Source organism: Tasmannia lanceolata, unplaced genomic scaffold, assembly GCF_043159265.1.
Source record: "Tasmannia lanceolata isolate RefF3 unplaced genomic scaffold, GAP_Taslan_0.1 ptg000003l, whole genome shotgun sequence".
NCBI lineage: Eukaryota > Viridiplantae > Streptophyta > Magnoliopsida > Canellales > Winteraceae > Tasmannia > Tasmannia lanceolata.
This window is the reverse complement of record NW_027518680.1, coordinates 15,744,951-15,763,428: the sequence shown is the minus strand read 5'-3', so window position 1 is coordinate 15,763,428 and position 18,478 is coordinate 15,744,951. Positions and strand designations below refer to the sequence as shown.

The 18,478-nt window shown below is 39.8% G+C and overlaps 1 protein-coding gene across 2 annotated transcripts; it reads right to left on the bottom strand.

Annotated features, from left to right (window-relative positions):
* Positions 1-1,023: 1,023 nt before the first annotated feature.
* LOC143852435 (homeobox-leucine zipper protein ATHB-15-like) lies at positions 1,024-17,524 on the bottom strand. 2 transcript variants are annotated; one of them, XM_077361818.1, is made up of 19 exons: positions 16,828-17,524; positions 16,019-16,688; positions 15,543-15,702; positions 15,288-15,388; positions 15,097-15,187; positions 14,501-14,596; positions 14,280-14,393; positions 14,108-14,191; positions 13,825-13,980; positions 13,638-13,712; positions 13,291-13,397; positions 13,009-13,201; positions 10,432-10,617; positions 10,133-10,213; positions 6,552-6,686; positions 6,084-6,409; positions 2,348-2,453; positions 1,866-2,015; positions 1,024-1,308 (listed from the first exon to the last, which is right to left on the bottom strand). In XM_077361818.1, the coding sequence occupies exons 2-19, from the start codon at positions 16,228-16,230 to the stop codon at positions 1,162-1,164; spliced, it is 2,520 nt and encodes an 839-aa protein (XP_077217933.1). In that variant the 5' UTR covers positions 16,231-16,688; positions 16,828-17,524; the 3' UTR covers positions 1,024-1,161. The 2 variants fall into 2 exon arrangements, with proteins under 2 accessions (XP_077217933.1, XP_077217938.1); XM_077361823.1 differs by lacking the exons at positions 16,019-16,688; positions 16,828-17,524 and having other exon boundaries at positions 15,097-15,170; positions 15,543-15,686.
* Between the last annotated feature and the right edge of the window lie 954 nt (positions 17,525-18,478).

Genomic DNA, 18,478 nt, shown 5'->3' with positions numbered 1-18,478 from the left:
CACACGATTCTAGGAGGAAAACACATGAAACCAAACAGAGAATAATCAACAGGGATAGATTTCGGTGCACATAAAGAGGCCTACCAGTAAAAACCATATGGAAAGTGGCACTTGAATTACATAACTGCACGAATGGAACCTTCGAGAGTGCATAATACTGGCCCCCCCACCTAAATGGTGAGACCGCCAACACCTTCGAACCGGGCCTCGAGACATAAAAAAGGAAATTAGGATGAGATTGGAGAAGGGGAAATGTATTCTTTCTTTCTGCCTTTGCAAAAACAAAAGCTACGGCCACTCTAACCCACACACCTCTTTTGCTTGTCGGCCATGAAATTGACTACACCCCTCATTCACTAGGATAATTTAATCTCTTCATTCCAGCAGTAATCTATTGCTTTCAGGCTAATATTCGGCCATTGCTTTTAACAGGAAACAAAACATTATTCCGCATTGGGAATTGGGAACAGAAAAGCACTCGCACCCAAATCCCAATATGTTTCCTTTTTCATTCAAAGGCATCTCTACTTGTTTGCATCCCCAGTCCCAAGGTACAAAAAAATCGAAAAAGAAAGGATAAGCGTTCAAGTGTTTAACCATCCTCCACGCCCTCCTATTCTTATATCCCCAACTCTTCTTGTATATTGGCTGCTGGGGCACATCACAGTCCAATCTTAGAAAATACTGATAAAATTCACCAAAAGCCAACTTCCATTGCATCAGTATAAATGCAAGAAGAGAGAGGCTCCAACAAAAACTAAACTTAATCAGAGATGCAATTGATGGTTGGAACTACCACCCAAATCTGCATTTATTAGATGATCCTAACCTTTTGTAGCAATGGCTGCAAAGAGTTTCAGAGGTCGACTGAGCAACACTGCACACTCAACTGGTAAAAAAATCCTCTGATCAGGCAGTATTAAAACCAATAAATGGACAGAAATTTTGGGAACAAGAAGGGCTATACCTACACAAATCACAAAAACAAAAAGCATAAAGAGCCACCACCCATAGAAGGACAACTGAAGACCAAAAGCAACCTCGCATTTCAACCCAAAAAGGAAAACTGTACTGGCACTGAAAAATCAGAGAGGCAGCAATCCCATGTTTTCAAGTTCAAAACGACAAAATGAAGTAAAGGAGTTTGTTTAAGGAGATGTCTCAAACAAAAGACCAGTTGATGAACATGAAGGCAATGCAGTGAACAGTGCCTTCTTCATTCAACACCTTCCAGGCCACCGCTCTCTCATACGAGATGGGCCTTCCCATGCTCGAAACGCATATACCTCCTTGCAGACATGCAAAACCCTGAAATAAAAAATCAAACAAGGCAAAGTTAAGATCTCATAAGTGAAGTTAAATATCATTTCAAATGGTTTAACAAGTCTGACAATCTTGGAGAAATCCTAGAGCAATCCCACTAAATTTAGAAAGGGCAACACTGCGGTGGAGAACAACCGTTGCAAAAGATAGTTAGTGGTGAACCTTATCACAATCTGACTGAACAGCAACAGGGTGCAGTATTTTATCATCACCATTCAAAGAAATGGTACTTTCATATACTCCCATCATGGATATTTTCACAGATGGAAGTAATAACTGTATTTTCAAATAGTAAATGTCATTTGAGTTAGCTGTAAATAATTAAAAGTATATGAAGGACCCTGAAATTCCCAGCCAACACAAGGATGCGGTCATTTGAAACTAGGGTTCAACTAAGTCACTTGTGAGCATCAACACACACACACAGAGAGAGAGAGAGAGAGAGAGAGACGTAACATCTTTCCTCTTACTTTTCGGTTTCATTGTTTAATGATAACAATGTCAGTGTTGGGATACCAAATTTAAGGGAAGAAATGAGAGACCTGCTGCATTATCTGTGGGAACTCAGTGTAGAGAGCCTTCCGTCCGTGATCATCAAATATCTTCTCAAGAGTCATGTCTTGGAGGGCAACCAATGTCGTCTCAAGCATGTCAAGCCCTGCCTGATTGGCAAAGGTGAAAACTGGCAATGCCTACACAAATTATAAATGAAAAAAGGACGTCTTAAAATTTTGGATCAGAAACTCAAGTAAACCATATCAGCCCAAAAGAACAAGCACATGTGTTTACTGAACATACCATTCAAAAAAAATGTATTTTTTTTTATTTTTTGATGACAGGGTTTCTCAAAAAAACAGGGTTTCTCAAAAAAAAATGTATTTACTCAAAATGACAAAGAAATTGAAAATGTTACTCAGAATGGGATAATGCAGTGGAATTGTCATCACTGGTAAAATTGGATACTTCACTCCTCTCCTAAAAGTCTTGAAAATGAAAATAGAGTAGAAATAGCCCTATTGCAAACCTTCAAAGAGCAGCACATTATAGCATCTGAGTGATGCCAAAGTGTTTTGAGAACAGATTCACTTCGCTCGCTACTAGACTTAAGTAGCTCCACACCCAAGTAGCAACTGGAAAAAGAAACAAAATTTTATTTGGATAACCATGTAGATATGATTGAAAAGATCATAACAATAATAATAATTATAGATGCAACATCAATGTTTAGCGAATGGTTTTCTTCATGTAGGTTATCTCCTGCAATTTCTAAAACAAATAAAAAAAAAGAGATTTCCAAAGAGCATCTTTATACAGGAACTGAGTCTCAAATTTGAACAGTTATTTCTTTTTGTTGGAATTATAGATCAAAATAAATAGAAGTCTATATAAAAAGACATAATATTACATCCACGGAAAAGCCTAGATATCCACCCCGATTATTATAAAGATAACGATGCACTAGTACATACACACAAGTTGGCATTTTTTGACTAGGACATTGATATGGATATCACATACCATGCGGCACGACAAAAGGCATAGATAAGTGAAAGTATATAATTAAACTAGATTATTAAGCATGACAGCTAATCCAAAACAAGTATTCATGCAATATTTTGCACCGGCATCAGTTGTTGTATAGTGTCAGACAGAGTATGCTGTGCTAATAGAATTTTCATAGGCATGTGTTTGTGTGCACATACATACGATAAAACCATATAATTTTTATATAAGAAAACAAAAAAGATAGTTTAAAACTTAATATATGCTACCCATTCATACAGGATTCTATGTCATCTCGTTGTACTTCAGTCTCTATTGCATGTATATTCTTATGGCCAGCTACAATTAAAATAAGGGTCTAAAGTGTTGAGAAAACCCGCTGAGCAAATCCGATCCGATCATGCACAAGTAAACGGAAAAGCAAAAACAAGAAGCAACCCACAAGATGCGCACCGAGATTTTACGTGGTTCGGCCAAGATGCCTACATACACAGGCGAGATCTTCCACTATGAGAAAAACAATATACAAGGATTACAATGGATTAACCCAAACCTACAAACCTGTAACCCTTTCCTTGCCCCCTCTCAACCAAGACCGTACCCGAGAGTAACCCAAAAGAAAACCCGAGGAACCCGAGAAAAGCCCTTTCTCCTTCTTCCTTTTTGTTAGGTACCTTACCAATACGCCAAAAGCTCCAGAGCTAATGGAACGTGTTAGGCAAGGCCCTTTAAACCTGTCCCATGCCTAGGTTGGCCCCCACTCAGGATCATAACATACAACCACGCTTCCGAATATGCCGTCAGCGGCGGCCCACTCTGTGATGGCTTTCACTTTGGCCCTTTTTCCAAGTAGCCCTTTCCACAAGTCACCCCTTCCGCGGCGGCCTACTCTGTGGCAACTTCACTCTGTCGGCTTTCATTCTGGCTTTTTACCAGGCAGCCCTTCCCAAGTAGTCCTCTCCACAAGTCGCCCCTTCCGTGACTCGAACACGGGACGTGGTGGCTGCTCTAATACCAATTGTTACGAACCAGATTTGGTTCGCAACGTCATTTGATCTTCTCAGAGGGGAGATCAGCCTCTGGATCCACTTCGAGGGAAGGATCAATCTTCTTTTGTGCACTAAGGCACACTTTCTGAAAAAAATTTCTTCATTCATCAAGCGAAAAACATCAATTACAATCAACCATATAATGACTCTCCTAACTATCAGAAAAGATAAGGAGTTTGGAAAGAAGGATTTTAAAGAGTCATGTGCAAGAAGATTTCCTTTTTCACCCAATGGCGTAATCTCCAACCTTGAGGACAAAGTTGATTTCGAGAGGGGTGGAATGTTACATGCAACTTAGGGCTCAATATGGAATAAAAGGATAAGTTTGGTTGTTGCTACCTTTTGGGAGATTCAACAAAGATTGAATAAAGATTGTTACTAGGATAAGCTATGGTAGAAAGTTGTGGTAGGCTAGGATCCTTGCACGTAATCTTAGTTCTCCTATTTTGTAGGTTTTATTCCTACTTTGTTGGTAGTTAGGAGAGTCATTATAAGGTAGATTGTAATTGATGTTTTTTGCTAAAGTGTGTCTTAGAGCACAAAGGAGGATTGATCCTTCCCTCGAAGTGGATCAAGAGAATGATCTTCCCTCTAAGAAGATCAAATCACATTGCAAACCAAATCAGGTTCGTAACACTTTCTCTCCTCTCTCCTTCATCTCTCACCTCCCACGCCAAGAGAAAAAAAAAACCTTATCACATTTTTGTATATCTAGGTTTTTCCATAAAACCTAAAGCAGCTGTCTCTTTTGGTTTCCCACGAAAGGAAACAAGCCAAATGAAAAACAAGGCAAATTTCCCAACATAAACGTCCCTGTATGCATGCAGTGATAGAAGGCATAGTCGTCAAGGCACAAAATAGTTTTTTCATGTGAAAAATCGCATGGTTCATGTTTTAGGTGGAACCGTTGTACTAGGACTAGGATTCAAATTCTATATATGTTATCAGCCATAGACCTTTTTGGAATCTTGCACTCTGTAATCTTCACTAACACTGAAAGCGAAGAGATCGCCTTCACCCGTGAACATAATCCCAGAACATGATGAACCACGTAAATATATTGTGTTTCTTGACTAGTTTCTTTGTTTGCTTTGGTTATCATTGAACCCTAGAATCTAGATAGACGCTTTCACAACACACTCTCTATCGTTATAGGTGGCATCCAGCCTGAGGACATCTGAAGCATTAAATTTAAAAACCAATGAAATGGCACATGGATGGGATTAGGAATACAGCAAGATCCACAAGACTTTAAACACAATGGCCCTACAAAGCCCAACACGTCATCAGGTTGGTACAATTCAATACTGAAGTTGCATGATATGATTATATTAACAATTAGTTCACATAAATACGAAATTTAAAACAATGATCCAAATAATGCTTCAAAACTCTGACTCAGTAGAGAACTCGGCCAAGGTAAAACTTAAAAGAGAGTTGAGTCGGACGAGTCAATGGTTAAATTGGTCAATTTTTACATTAACTCGGAAAATTCAAAGAAGTTTTGATTGACTAGGTAGGGAAAACTCACAGTCGGACAGGAAATGGGTCGACGTACAAGGGAAATGAATCAGGCGAGTCAATGACAGAATCAGGGAGTTTTAAAAAGCGGAGCAGATAATACAAGTGTCTAACAGAATAAATAATATAATTAGATAGACGATAAATTCGCACCCCCTGTAGGACGATTCGCGCCCCTTTTAATGTGAATTGTGACAGCCTTTATCGCTTTTTTACGTGTAAAAGGGGTGCGAATCATCCTACAGGGGGTGCAAATTTATCATCACCCTATAACTAATACCACTAATTAAAAAAATGGAATTGACCAAAAAATTGTGCTGATGTGTCTGGCATGCTTACTGCAACTCTTCAAAAGACGAGTAACATTGTTAGATATTTGACTTTTTCAGACATGACGTTACACCACTTTATCTTCATTCTTCAAGATGAGGAATATGCCTCAATAAACAAATCTCAAATCAATGCCTAAATTTGTACAAGTTTCCAAAATGATGGAGGAAGATATGCCTTCCCTTCAAGAGCTAGGAAAAACAAATTTATTTTTAGGACTGCCATTTTCTTACGTATGTTCTTGCTGTGTGTCAGGTAACACATGCTTTATAATACCAAAATAGAAACAATGAGCCCATTTAAAGATGGCCGCCAATTCCATAATATATGTAGAGAGAGAAGTTTAACACAACAGACCTGTAGCTGTGACAGATCCAACGAGTAAGTGTGAGTGCCTCAGGTGTGCCTGGTGGCAGCCGGAGACCGCTACGAGAACTGAGACGAGAGGGTGAGAGCGCCACAGCAACCCTTTGAACAGATGATATGATGCTGCGGACATACTGCCGAGCCATGGTTGCCACATTTTCTTGAAGGTGATTCTCAAAAACAAATTGAAATGCTATAGTCATCACAGATCTCATACTGCCACAATTGCCAGAAGAATCACCAGATGCTCTATTTCCAGTGGGCCCAACCTCAAGAGCAGAGGCAAGATCTAGGGTGCGGTTCGGACTGGAGTCATCCTGCATCAAATTGATAGCAAGGTAAAAATAATCTCTAAGGGGACAGAGAAAAGGGAACTACTCGAATCAAGTGATTTCTTTAGGAATCAAACACAAAAGAAGCTACTTATCTACACAAACATTATTAAGAGAATTTGCATACCATTCCCGAGTCAAGAGGAATGATGCGAAAACCAGAAGGAAGGAGTGGTGCATCATCAGCAAAAGATGCATCAATGGGGGCAAAAACAAGTTCTGCACAAGTGCCAACAGCATTCTCATCCACTCCAGTACAGAGCTGCCAGTTCAGTACACGGTATAAGAATCATAGTTTTTTATAATCGTCGAGTAATTACTCACTCATGTAAAAGGTCAAATCTCTAAATAAATATAGAATTTAAGTCGTAAACAGATATGTGTATTTCAGCTGTTGAGAAACCCATCGAACAAAATCCGATCACAAAATGCACACGCCGAGATTTAACGTGGTTCAGCCAGGATACCTGCATCTACGGGAGCGCACAATCTTCCACTACGAAAAACAAAATACAAGGATTACAACGGGATCAAACTGAAACCCGCAAACCGCCTCCCTCCCTCCCTCTTGTAGCCACCTCTATTGCTGCCACCCACCAGAGATAAAAGCACACTCTGCAATTTCTTTCTTTCTTTCTTTTTTCTTCCCACTAAAAGAAACCAAAACAAGGACGACTAGTTATAATAGGCAACAGACAGAGGGAAACAATTCAACTTTCCCAACAATCTCCTCCTTCTTGCCCTTCTTGTAGCCTCCTCAGCTCCTCTCTAATAGCTGCCACCCGCCTGAGAAAATAGTCGTCTTTGCATTTTTTCCCTCTCTTCTACTTTTTCATAGGTAGCAACCCATTCTTATTTTTTGGATTCCCACCAAAAGATACCACAACAAGCATGACTAGCTATAATAGGCAACGGATCGTAGGAAAGAAGGCAACCTTGCCAACATTTACCAACATCGAGTGGCTAAAGAAATAAGCTAGTTTGAAGAAACCACTGGTGGTTGATCGCATTTTGTTGTTGAAAACAAGAATATTTATATTAGAGTATCACATCGGCTAGTCAAAGCCAATTATTGTTGTAATGTGACATAATTAGGGGTGTAAACAAGCCGAGCTTGGCCAGGCTCGGCTCGGCTCGGCTCGTTAAGCTCAAAAGCTCGGCTCGGGCTCGGGCTCGAACCGGGCTCGGGCTCGGGCTTGGCTCGGCTCGGCCAGGCTCGCAAGCCTTATCGAGCTCGGGTTATATTAAATTCACACCCCTCATCTTCCCTGGACAGCCCTATCTAGTGTAATTTGACTACTCTTTTTACACTACGGGGGGTGGTCCAAGTAACAAATGGGGTTCCAAAAAAGAATTGACATATTTTGCCTCCCCCTTTCACTCCCTGGACAACCCTTTTAGTGTATATATTAATATACAATATATATATTTAAATATATTAAATTCTTAACAAGCCTTAACGAGCCGAGCCGAGCCTGGCCTAACTCGGGCTCGGCTCGTTAAGGATTCGAGCCGAGCTCGAGCGAGCTTCCGAGGAGCCCGAGCCAAAATTGACACCCTTAGACATAATGATGGAAGATATATGGTAGTATCGTATTTGAATGTGCCATAATTGTATTGACATATTGATGAAAGATATGGTAGTATCTTATTTGAATGTGTCATACATATTCCCATCAATGATTTTTATTTATTTATTTATTTTATGTTAGGTTGTTAGCTTCATCCTGGAATAAAAAACTTTACTGTCCCCAGATTAGTCATTTCAGCTCAACAGTCCTCCCACTACATCAAGGATCGTTATAATCAGCTTCTCCCTATTCAACCAATATAAGATCAGTTCAAAGATAAATATCACGACATAATAAGTGGGCAAATAAAAAGAGCACGACTTTTTAGGTCACGTGTTCAAACCCATACCCTACCAAAGGAAAAATAAATAAAAAGGCTAATTTTTATTTATAACAAATGAATCATGGCTGGCATTTACGAAAGCTGTAAAAAAGTGTAAAATTCAAAGCTTGACTCATGCTCATTGAAGGCCGGTCTCCGGACCAACTTGGAACTTAGTCCAAATCCTCAATCAAAATTTTCAAGTTTATAAAACCCCTATTTATTGACTATTTTTTGAGTATTTTGACAACTAGTATTCTATTTTCGTTCATTTACACCCGATTGAGTCCTTCTGACTGTCAATAAAGTTTTTTTAAGGTTTACCAAAGAAAACATCAGAGCCTTGATCAAATCAGCCAATTTGGCAATTTTCCCAAGCAATCAATCAGATTTCCAAACTCTTATGACTATAGAAGACTCTTAGAGCACATTTGTATCAGGAATCAGAATGGGTGACAGATTATGTACCCACGGATTCCAGTGTTTGGTTCGCCATTGGCAGCGTAATCAGAGAGGCTATGCAGAAAAAAAAAGGCCAGAACTTCAGGTGAATTTTGTTATCGCCTGCAGGAGGTGGTATTCTTGATTCCCTCTCTCGCTCTCCAATCCATCCACGAAATCACTTCCGATGTTACTTGCTTTCTCCGATTTGGAGCTATGGTGATGTTTAGGCTTGCTTCTAGGGAAGGCCCAATCCTCCTTTTGTCTAAATTCAGATTCAAATCTCCTATGTTTCATTGAATGATGGAATAAATTTAAATACAAAGACTATGCCACATGGCATTACACTATCCAACTAAAACCATTATTCTCATTAAAAGCTCCTAATATCACTCAAACAAACATTATACGTAAGACTTCTTAGACTTCACATACTCATCTCAAACAAACTCAATCTCTAGGAAGATGCACCCAACTAACAGACTCCTCCCTTATTGGACACCTAAAACAGCACTCATCTACAATACTTCCATCATTCATGTAGGACATATAGGACACGTGCACATCACTCAAAAGGGGTTTTTCCCAAACTCTCTCTCTCTCTCTCTCTCTCTCTCTCTCTCTCTCTCTCTCTCTCTCTCTCTCTCTCTCTTTCTCTCTCTCGTTTTCCTTTTTCTTCATGGTCTCGATCTCTAGGTTTTACGGTGAAGACAAAGACGGTTTTACAAGAAGAGTTATCAGCAGTTCGATAAGCTTCAAGGGCTCGTTCTATGGTTTTGCAACCAGAGGGACCAGCCAGAGATCAAATCTTTACACGGTGAAGAAGAGGGTTTTGCAGCTTGATCCGGCAAGTCAAATCAGGCAGAACCCAAGTGGGTTTTTCTTTTCTTTCCAGACCTCAAATCTTCAGGGTGCAGTGCTGTTTTCGGTGAGGGATTGGAGGTTTGCTTTGAGGGGGATTTCTGGTTTTTTAGTTCATGATTTGTAACTAGTTGCTGATGTATGTAATCAGCTTTATCTGGTTTGATTCCTTTGAGGGATTTCTAATTTTCTTTTCTTTCCAATCTGCAGTGAATAAGCGAGGCTAGGTTTTCCTGATTTTGCAGCCAGAACTCGAATCTTCCACCGAGCAGCTCCACCTCGACCTGACGTGGAATACGAAGTTGTCCGACAAGGGATATGTTTACCATTGAAGTTTTTCTCGCCCCACTGACGAATGATAGCAGTGCTTAACCAAACACTATAATAGGAATTAGCATTCCGTTTACAGGGAGAATCGGAATAGGAGAAGAATGGGATGCTAATTCTGATTCTTGATTCCAGCTATCCAAACGCACTCTTATACCAACTAAATAGAATATAGTGATTACTTACTTGCAAAAGAAACATGTCTCTACGCATAATGGTATCCTCCTGCCCATGGCCAACGTTTTCCAACTTGATTACCTCCAAGAACTGTACAAGACAAATAAAATACATCGATAGTAATGAAGATTAAGTTGATCAAATTACTGAGTAAGTAATGAGGATGAAAATTAAAATAAAATAAAACAATGTTAGTGGAAGGGAATATGTGCCACTTAAAAGGCAGGAGTTGGAGATTGGTGCAACTTCAACAAAATTTAAGTCAGTTACGCTGGTGAAAAGAAACAGGGAATGAGAAAGAAAGTTACCTCTTCATGCTCAATTGTGTGAGCAAGTGGGAGGATGACCTGACCCCCAAAGCCTCCAATGCGAGTTCCTGGTAAACTACAAGGGCCAGCCTTAACAGCTTCAGCTGCATAAGCATCAATGCTACTGTCTGCCCATTCTGACCGGTGCTCCCGCAGGAATCTAAGGAGCACTGCCGGGGACACATTCTGCAAGAAGTGAACAAAGCATATGAAAAGTAAAATGAGATCTGAAATTTAGGAGAAAAGAAAAGGCGAAACCTTACCAGAACTTTAAAACTGAACATTGTAATAGGAATGTGAAGAATTTATACAAAATTATATATATAGTCAAACAGGGGGGAAAAGGGAGCATTTATCGCCTGATACATACACAAGTCATTCAAAATACATTTCCATATCATCCGAATGAGATACAGGATGCATGTGAAATTTTTAGATGGCCAATAGGTATCAGAAATCCAATACTTCAAACCACGATCTTAAGTGAAAAAATCAGCTTTCCGAGGATTTTTTAATCAAATAATGATATGTAGCACTGATGCAAGGTTTTAAATTCCGGCCGAAATCCGAAATTTTGGTCCAAAATTTCGGATTTCGTGAGGGACCGAAATTTTAAAATTTCGGATTTCAGCTTAAATTTGGACCGAAATTTGGTCATTTCGAAATTTGGCCGAAATGACCGAAATTTCAGATTTAAATTTCGGTTTCGGTAGAGGCCAAAACCGAAACCGAAATTTCAATCCTTGCACTGATGACAAGATAGGTTGTTGAGTTGGGAGAAATCAAATTCAAACCAGGGAAATGCCGAGGATGTTTAGATGAAAAAATAGCTTAAAGGGCAGCTGGCAGATAATTTCATTTGGATCAAATTGAATAATCCGAACACAATTTTGTTACAATCACTTATCTATCTTAACTCTAAACTAATTAAGGTTCAATCCCAGCTAACCTACCAAAAAAATCTTAATTCCTTTAACAAGACACATGAGAACTCCGCCTGTGTTTTTCACAGCCTGTCCCAAGCCAGGATAAAGGAGGAGGGTTGGCGTCAGGTTGGCAGCCGGCCGTAAAATTTGCCACTCTTCTATGAAATGAATCCTATAGAAAATTCATTGGGGGCGGAACTCTCTTAACGTCGCACTGCATCGGCGCCCGAATGTAGTGTTAAATGAGCAAGGGTCTTTGCACCTTCATGGGCGGGTGCGGGGGGTGAGGAGGCTAGTCCTGGGCCATCGCTCCCTTAGTGACGCGCAACATCGGCGCCCGGGTGTGGTGGAAAATGTGCAAGGGTCCTCGCACTCTACTGGACGGGTGCGGGGGCAAGGAAGCTAGTCCAAGAGAGTAGGATTCGTTTAGCCAGTTGGAACATAAGTTCACTAGCAGGTAAGCTGAGGGAATTAGTTGATTCGCTATGTAGGAGAGTTAATATAGCTTGTCTTCAGGAGACTAAATGGGTAGGAGAAAAGGCTAGGGAAATATAAAATACGGGTTTCGAGTTATAAATGGTGTAGGGATCATAATAGATAAGAGTCTAAGAGATGAGGTTGTAGATGTTAAAAGGAAGGGTGATAGAATTATTCTAATTAAATTAGTATTAGGTAAAGAGACGATTAACGTCATTAGTGCGTATGCCCCTCAAATAGGATTAAATGATTCTGTCAAGAGGCAATTTTGCGAGGATATGGATGAAGTAGGTCCAAGGAATACCACATGGAGAGAGGTTATTTATAGGAGGAGATTTAAATGGACATGTGGGAAGAACTAGTGGAGGTTTTGAGAGGGTTCATGGAGGACTGGATTTTGGCAATAGGAATGAGGCAGGAGAAGATATTTTGGGGTAGAAACAGTGAGGAAAGACTTGATAGCTAGGAATATAACAGAGAACGTGACCTTGGATAGGATAGAAAGGAAAACAATGATCCACGTAGAAGAACCCAACTAGAGCCAGGATTAGAGCCAGGTAGATTCCTTTCACCTTCTTCATGAAATTTTCCTAAAGGATTCATTTAGGCGACCCCAACTAGTTTGGGACAAAGGCTTTGTTGAGTTGAGTTGAGTTGAGAACAAGACATATGAGAAGACTAAATGCATTTACGGATGTTTTAATAGTTTAAGACAATATAATGAAAATCCGAATATCATCCTTATTTTTTTCAGCCAGTGAATTTACCCTGTACACCAATAAAAATGACTTCCAAAATATTATGAACATGCCTCCAATAAATAGATAATTGCAAGGAAACTGACTTCATCTTCATAGCCTCCATATGAAAATTTTGGAGTTCAGGGTGACAGTTATTTTGATCTGGAACTTGTCTATTGGATAACTTTATCTAGTAATTTGCCAAAGAAACCCTATTCCCAAAGAGAACACATTTCCAAAGACAGAATATCCCCACATAGTTTGAAATGCCTCATAATTAGATGAAATAAGGGCTTTACAGGTCTCCTTCAGTGGTCATATTCTAAAGCAGTCTTCGTCACGAAGATCATAAACTAGCTTCAAAAAACAAGTTTTCATTTATGCTACTTTTCCTTGGCTGCATTCAACAAAATTTGACGAATTCAATAACTAACCTGTAAGAGCATGGATGCCTTCGCACACAGGATAGCATTGTTTATGCCCGGAAACCCATTTGCATAAGGAACATTCAGACCAATCATCTTTCCAGGTGTTGAGTTAACAAGAATGGTAACATCGTCCATGCCATCATTTCCAATCATGGACCATCCCTCATCAGTAAAGCCATTGAGTGCTTCATTGAAACCCCTGCAAGCTTCCATCAATTAGGGTCCTGAAATCAGAAAAAGAGGAACATATCCAATAAGAATTTCTAAAATACTAAAAAAAACGCTCACCTGCTCAGCCTCTGGCTAAGTGCTTGTAGAGCTGCAGGTCGCCTGCCCGAGTCAGTGATGGTGGAATTGGAAAGCTCTTGTGCAATTTGCCTTAGCTGCCGAATAGCCTGGACAACCAGAAGCATAAGTAGTTGGTTATGAGTTTTCATTTCCCGTCTCCCACCTATCCCTTCCTCCCCTTATCTATTCTTCCATCTCATTTATGTACTATCTTATCTGTATTTGTAATAACTAATAGAGAAACAGCTATTTTTTCACATGGATCGATATTGTCTTGAGAAAAAAGAAAGGATTATGTAAAAGAATCTACTTTTGAAGTAGCAGAACATGGAAGATATGGTACTGACCGCCATTGTCATCTTTTGAGCAAGCACTGTGGATGATTCATATAGTGGGCGCAGCACTTCAGGCACACTCCATGGCTGGTTTATGGCACCAGCAGCCAAAGTTAGTAAATGTATGTTGGTGGAATATGCAATCATAATTTAAGTTAATGGGAAAAAGTTCAATAAGAAATCAATACAAGTGATATACCTCCAAATTCATATGATCGACAATGTGTATGATTGACCCACCCCCTTCACAGGGCCTTATCAGGAACCCACTTGGCAGCATTTCTGCTCTCACAAAATGCTGCACAGGTGGCATGTTCGGACCATTCTGAGTGCTGCTAAGTGATCTTTCACAGACCTAAGCATTTTGTATTGAACACAATACCATCAGGGATGTTCCAACAAAAGCTACAGAAGTGAGAACTCAAAAGGGATTCAAATTGTTTATTCCCCTATTGCACAAAATGATTCACTGAGTAGCATACCACAAGACTACCATCTTCCAAAACTGAAGTGTAGCGCAGCAACCAGAAGTCACGGGCTGGTGCCAACGTTGTCGGGGCATAGAGCTACAAACCAATTGCCAAGAGTTGTCTGATAAGTTAATGCAGAAGTTTTCCACAATAAACAATGTATGCATTGTAAATAAGTACCTACCTGCATGTAGAGCAGCTCGATGGTTCCACCATTACCAGTGGGCAGCACATTTATAACATCCACAGATCGGCAATCACGGAACCACGAAGGCCGATCTTTGAGGATTTCTGCAACCTGAAAGAAACTTAATCTATTAGGCCTTCTGGTTATATCAATCATTGTTCACCCAGAGGACAGGGAAGAACAATACAAACACAGATAGAGAACCAAAACTAACTTACCTTCGTAGGATCTAGACCTACTAGGCCACAAGCTCGTGCTGCCACTCCAGTGCAACCATGAGAAATAGCAACGATTCCAAAGGAATCCGGACCAGGCTGAACAACGCAGGGAAAAAATAATGTTGGAAAGGCGTCAACCATTCAAATGAATGCCAAGCAAAGAAATTTAGCATAATTTTATCTAAAAATGCAATATAAGAATAATAAAGGAATAACATTTTCTTTATCTTGTGAAGCCACAAAGAAATAGGTAAGAAACACAGGAGTGCCATTTAAAGAATGTGAATGAAGTGTTGAGACCAGGTTTCTTAGGTTTACGAATAAAAAAAAGGTGTGTTGCCCTTTCTTTCTTTTGTTCTAGCTTTAAAATAAGAGCAATGATAGATACAAGGGCCCTCTTTATGCAAGGGCGAAAGAAGGGCCCTTGAATAGATCCACGTCATTAAGTGCAACCGAATTCAGTCTCGCAACCAACTTTTAAAATGACGTGGATCTATTCAAGGGCCCTTCTTGAGCCCTTGCATCTATCATTCTTCTTAAAATAAAAACCAAGTATCAACACATTGATTAAGAGTCAAGAAACAGAGATGGATAACCTTCATCCCAGGCATTTGGACCCACTCCACCGCAGTTCCAGTTGCCTTTGATAGAAACTCTGTTAAAGTCTCCTCTGCAATGGACAAAAGTCTAACAACAAATTCAACAAATCCACATTAGTTATTTAACGAAACACATAAAAACTGAAAAAGAAAACTAAAAATGGGACGCAAGAAGCATTCTCACTTACCCTGCAGGACTAGCATCCCTTGGCGGATGCTGAGATGCCAAGTGGTGCTGACCGCTTGTCACCACCGACTCACAGCTCGTATCGGTGGTAGCTAGCGTCGTCTGCAAGGAGAGAAACCAACTCAATAATGGGAAATTGGGAATGGGAATGGGAATGGGAATGGGTGGTAGTTAAAATTGTCAAGTGGAGAGAAACCAGTCAAAAGTAATGGGGAAATGGGGAAAAAAATAAGATACAAAACACAATTCCCTTTACATTTTGAGTGTGTTGCCGAAAATAGCCATTCTCATACACCAGTTGAGACACTTGTTTCTGCAACCTATTATTCTCCTCCATTAAAAGCTTGTTCATCGCTGACAGCTTCCTGTTTACAGCCTGAAGGCGTGACGCCTCTTTCCGCTGCTTCTCTCGGCATCTGAACAACAAAATAAAACAAGGCATTGATTTAAAAAACCACTTCCTTTGATTAATCTACTTAGGCCCTGTTTGGATTGCAGGAATTTTTTGGAAAATTTTGGAAAGGAAAATATTTCTAAATTTTCTTACTCAACTTGAACAAAACTTATTCAATTTTTACTTAGAGGGACTTTCAATTTATGATAATTTCGCTCTACATTAACTACAATCATATCATTTCCCTCAAAATTCTGAAAAGAAAAAATATTTCCAAACAGAGCCTTAATGTATAAAAACTAGAAATAGTGTAACAAGTTACTGATTTCGGGTAATACCTTCGGTTTTGAAACCAGACTTTGATCTGCTTGGGCTCAATGTTGGAGAGAATAGGGCATTCCCTAATAAGCTGCTGGCGTCGAATCGAGCTGGGTTTCGGGCATTCGTGATACAGCCTCTCTAGAGCTTCGACCTGCTCCGGCGAGTAACGAACATATTTGCCTGGATCCATTCCAGTTTTGACCTCCTTACATGAAGTTACCACCATCATCCCTTCGAGATTGAATAAGCTCGAATAGCAGTAGAAAAAAGCCCAAATAACTTAACCAATAAACCGTTTTTCCTTCTATACCAGAATGCCCTATGCCAAGCTTTTTGTCAAATGATCAAAATCTCAGTAAGTTTCCACTCCCTTCACTCCTTCCTTCTTTAAAATTTGAAAACCTCAACTTGCTAAAGCTGAAAACTCGTGGTTTGCCCCTCGTTAAGATCAAAAAAACAATTCTTCAGCACTAGATTTTGGATGTCAAGCTTCAGATAATCAAATAAAAACAGAAGTCCATGATTTTCTCCATTCTTCAACACAAGGACAATCTGTAAAACACCTCTAATCACCTTTTATTCTTCTCTTTGAGCTAAAAAAACTAAAGAAATGAGATTTTTTCCGGAATATTTGATAATATGAGGCTTTTTTTTTCCTTTTTCTACAGCAAATCGAGAATCGCAGGCCTGAAACAGCAGAATCGGTGACTCACTTCCTACTTTAACCCCAAACAACGCCGAAAAGCATTCTCAGATTCCATTTCCCAATCTCCGAAGCAATAAGAGAGAGAAAAAAAAGGAAAAAGAAAGGAAAAGGATTTCAAACCGGACGTTTCACGAGATTCTAAGCTTTTCTTTTCTCCTTTTTTTCTTTCTCTGACACGAACGAGTCGACGAGTCGAACCAATGATCCACTTTTCCGTTCGAAAACACAAAACAGAGCCGAAAAACGCTTACTCTACACTGACTTTTCGATAATTGAAGCTCTTCACCGTAGATTTCGTAAGATCCGAAACTTTTTTCTCATCAAAGACGGAAAATCCATCTTCTGAGCTTTTAAACAAAGTAAAAGATTATCAGATCATCAGATCCCAACGTAAATCCTTCTTATTAGTGATTCCTTCACGAAATCTACACCTTTACACCTCAAAACAGCGGCTAAAGTGCGTCCGTACGAGCGATCTTTGCCTTTTCGCGTTTTTCTCCGACGGATTTTAGCCAATCGTTCCTAGCCTCTGAAACATCTTTAGGCTTTCGAAAGTGAAAACGAGATTCTCGTGAAGAACAAGAAACAATGCACCGATTTTCTTCTTCCTCAATTGTAATGCTCGATTCAAGTTAGTATTTTGACCATGGCGATTCTCTGAAACTCGAATCGCTCCTCGAATTTTCAGAAATTGCAGAGAAAACACATCGATTTTAATCGAAACGTCCGTCAAAACCCTAATTTTCAGACAAAGAACCCTAATTTTTGCTTCTTTGAGAGCTCTGGTTTTCTCACTCTGCTCTCTACTGTTTAAAAACGCGGTAGGATTTTACAGAAGGAAGTTCTAAGACAAAAATACCCTCAATTTCATCTCGAATCTACATCGCACCTTCACAAATTTCATTTGAAACCTTTGATTTCCAAAATGCCGTAAATACCCCTAAAATGCTTCTGAATTACCCTGATGGTTTGATATGGTTGGGTTTGTCGTTTTCCTTTTGGCGGTATGCAGGGATTTCCTGCGCTTTCATGATGGTATTTCAGTCATTTTCTGCCGCATCAGACAAGATGTCAAAATTGAGGGTATATGTTGTAAATAAAGTGAAAGGTAGAGGCATTGAGTTAGGGTGGGTCTTCATGCGTACATGAAAAACTGAAAACTTAAAATAAAAGGGATGGCGTGGACGGTTGCGTGGGTAAGAGAGGACAGAATTATGAAGGCTATGCATGCGCCTCGATTTCTCCCTTTTGTTTTTTACTATCATTACCATCCATCCATCCATACATACATACATGATACATATAAATGATGGATGTTCATGACTGATGACGTGGAAACATAGCTAGTGACAGGGAGGGGTGTAAATGGACCCATAAGGTCCAATGGATCCAAAAGCTTTAGCTCTTGACACCCTTAGGCTTTGTTCACTTGTTTTCCCAGGAAAGGAAAAGAAAAGGTTTCCCGGGAATCTGACGTGGCATTAGAAAAGAAATCCAGGGAAACTGTGTAGGAAAAGGTTTCTCGCGCCTGTTCACGTGCGCAGGAACTGTGCAGGGAAAGGTTTCCCGAGAAACTGCTTGCTCACCTTTTTTCATTAGTTTTCTCGGGAAAGCAAATCCTACCAAAATAGTGGGATTTGGTTTCCCACACTTGTGAGAAAAGAGACATTTCCACATCATTTTTGGCAATTTCCATGTCATTATTTGACATTTTCCACCTAGGCTTGTTACTTTCTCATGAAAGCAAGTGAACACCAGAACTCTGTCTTGT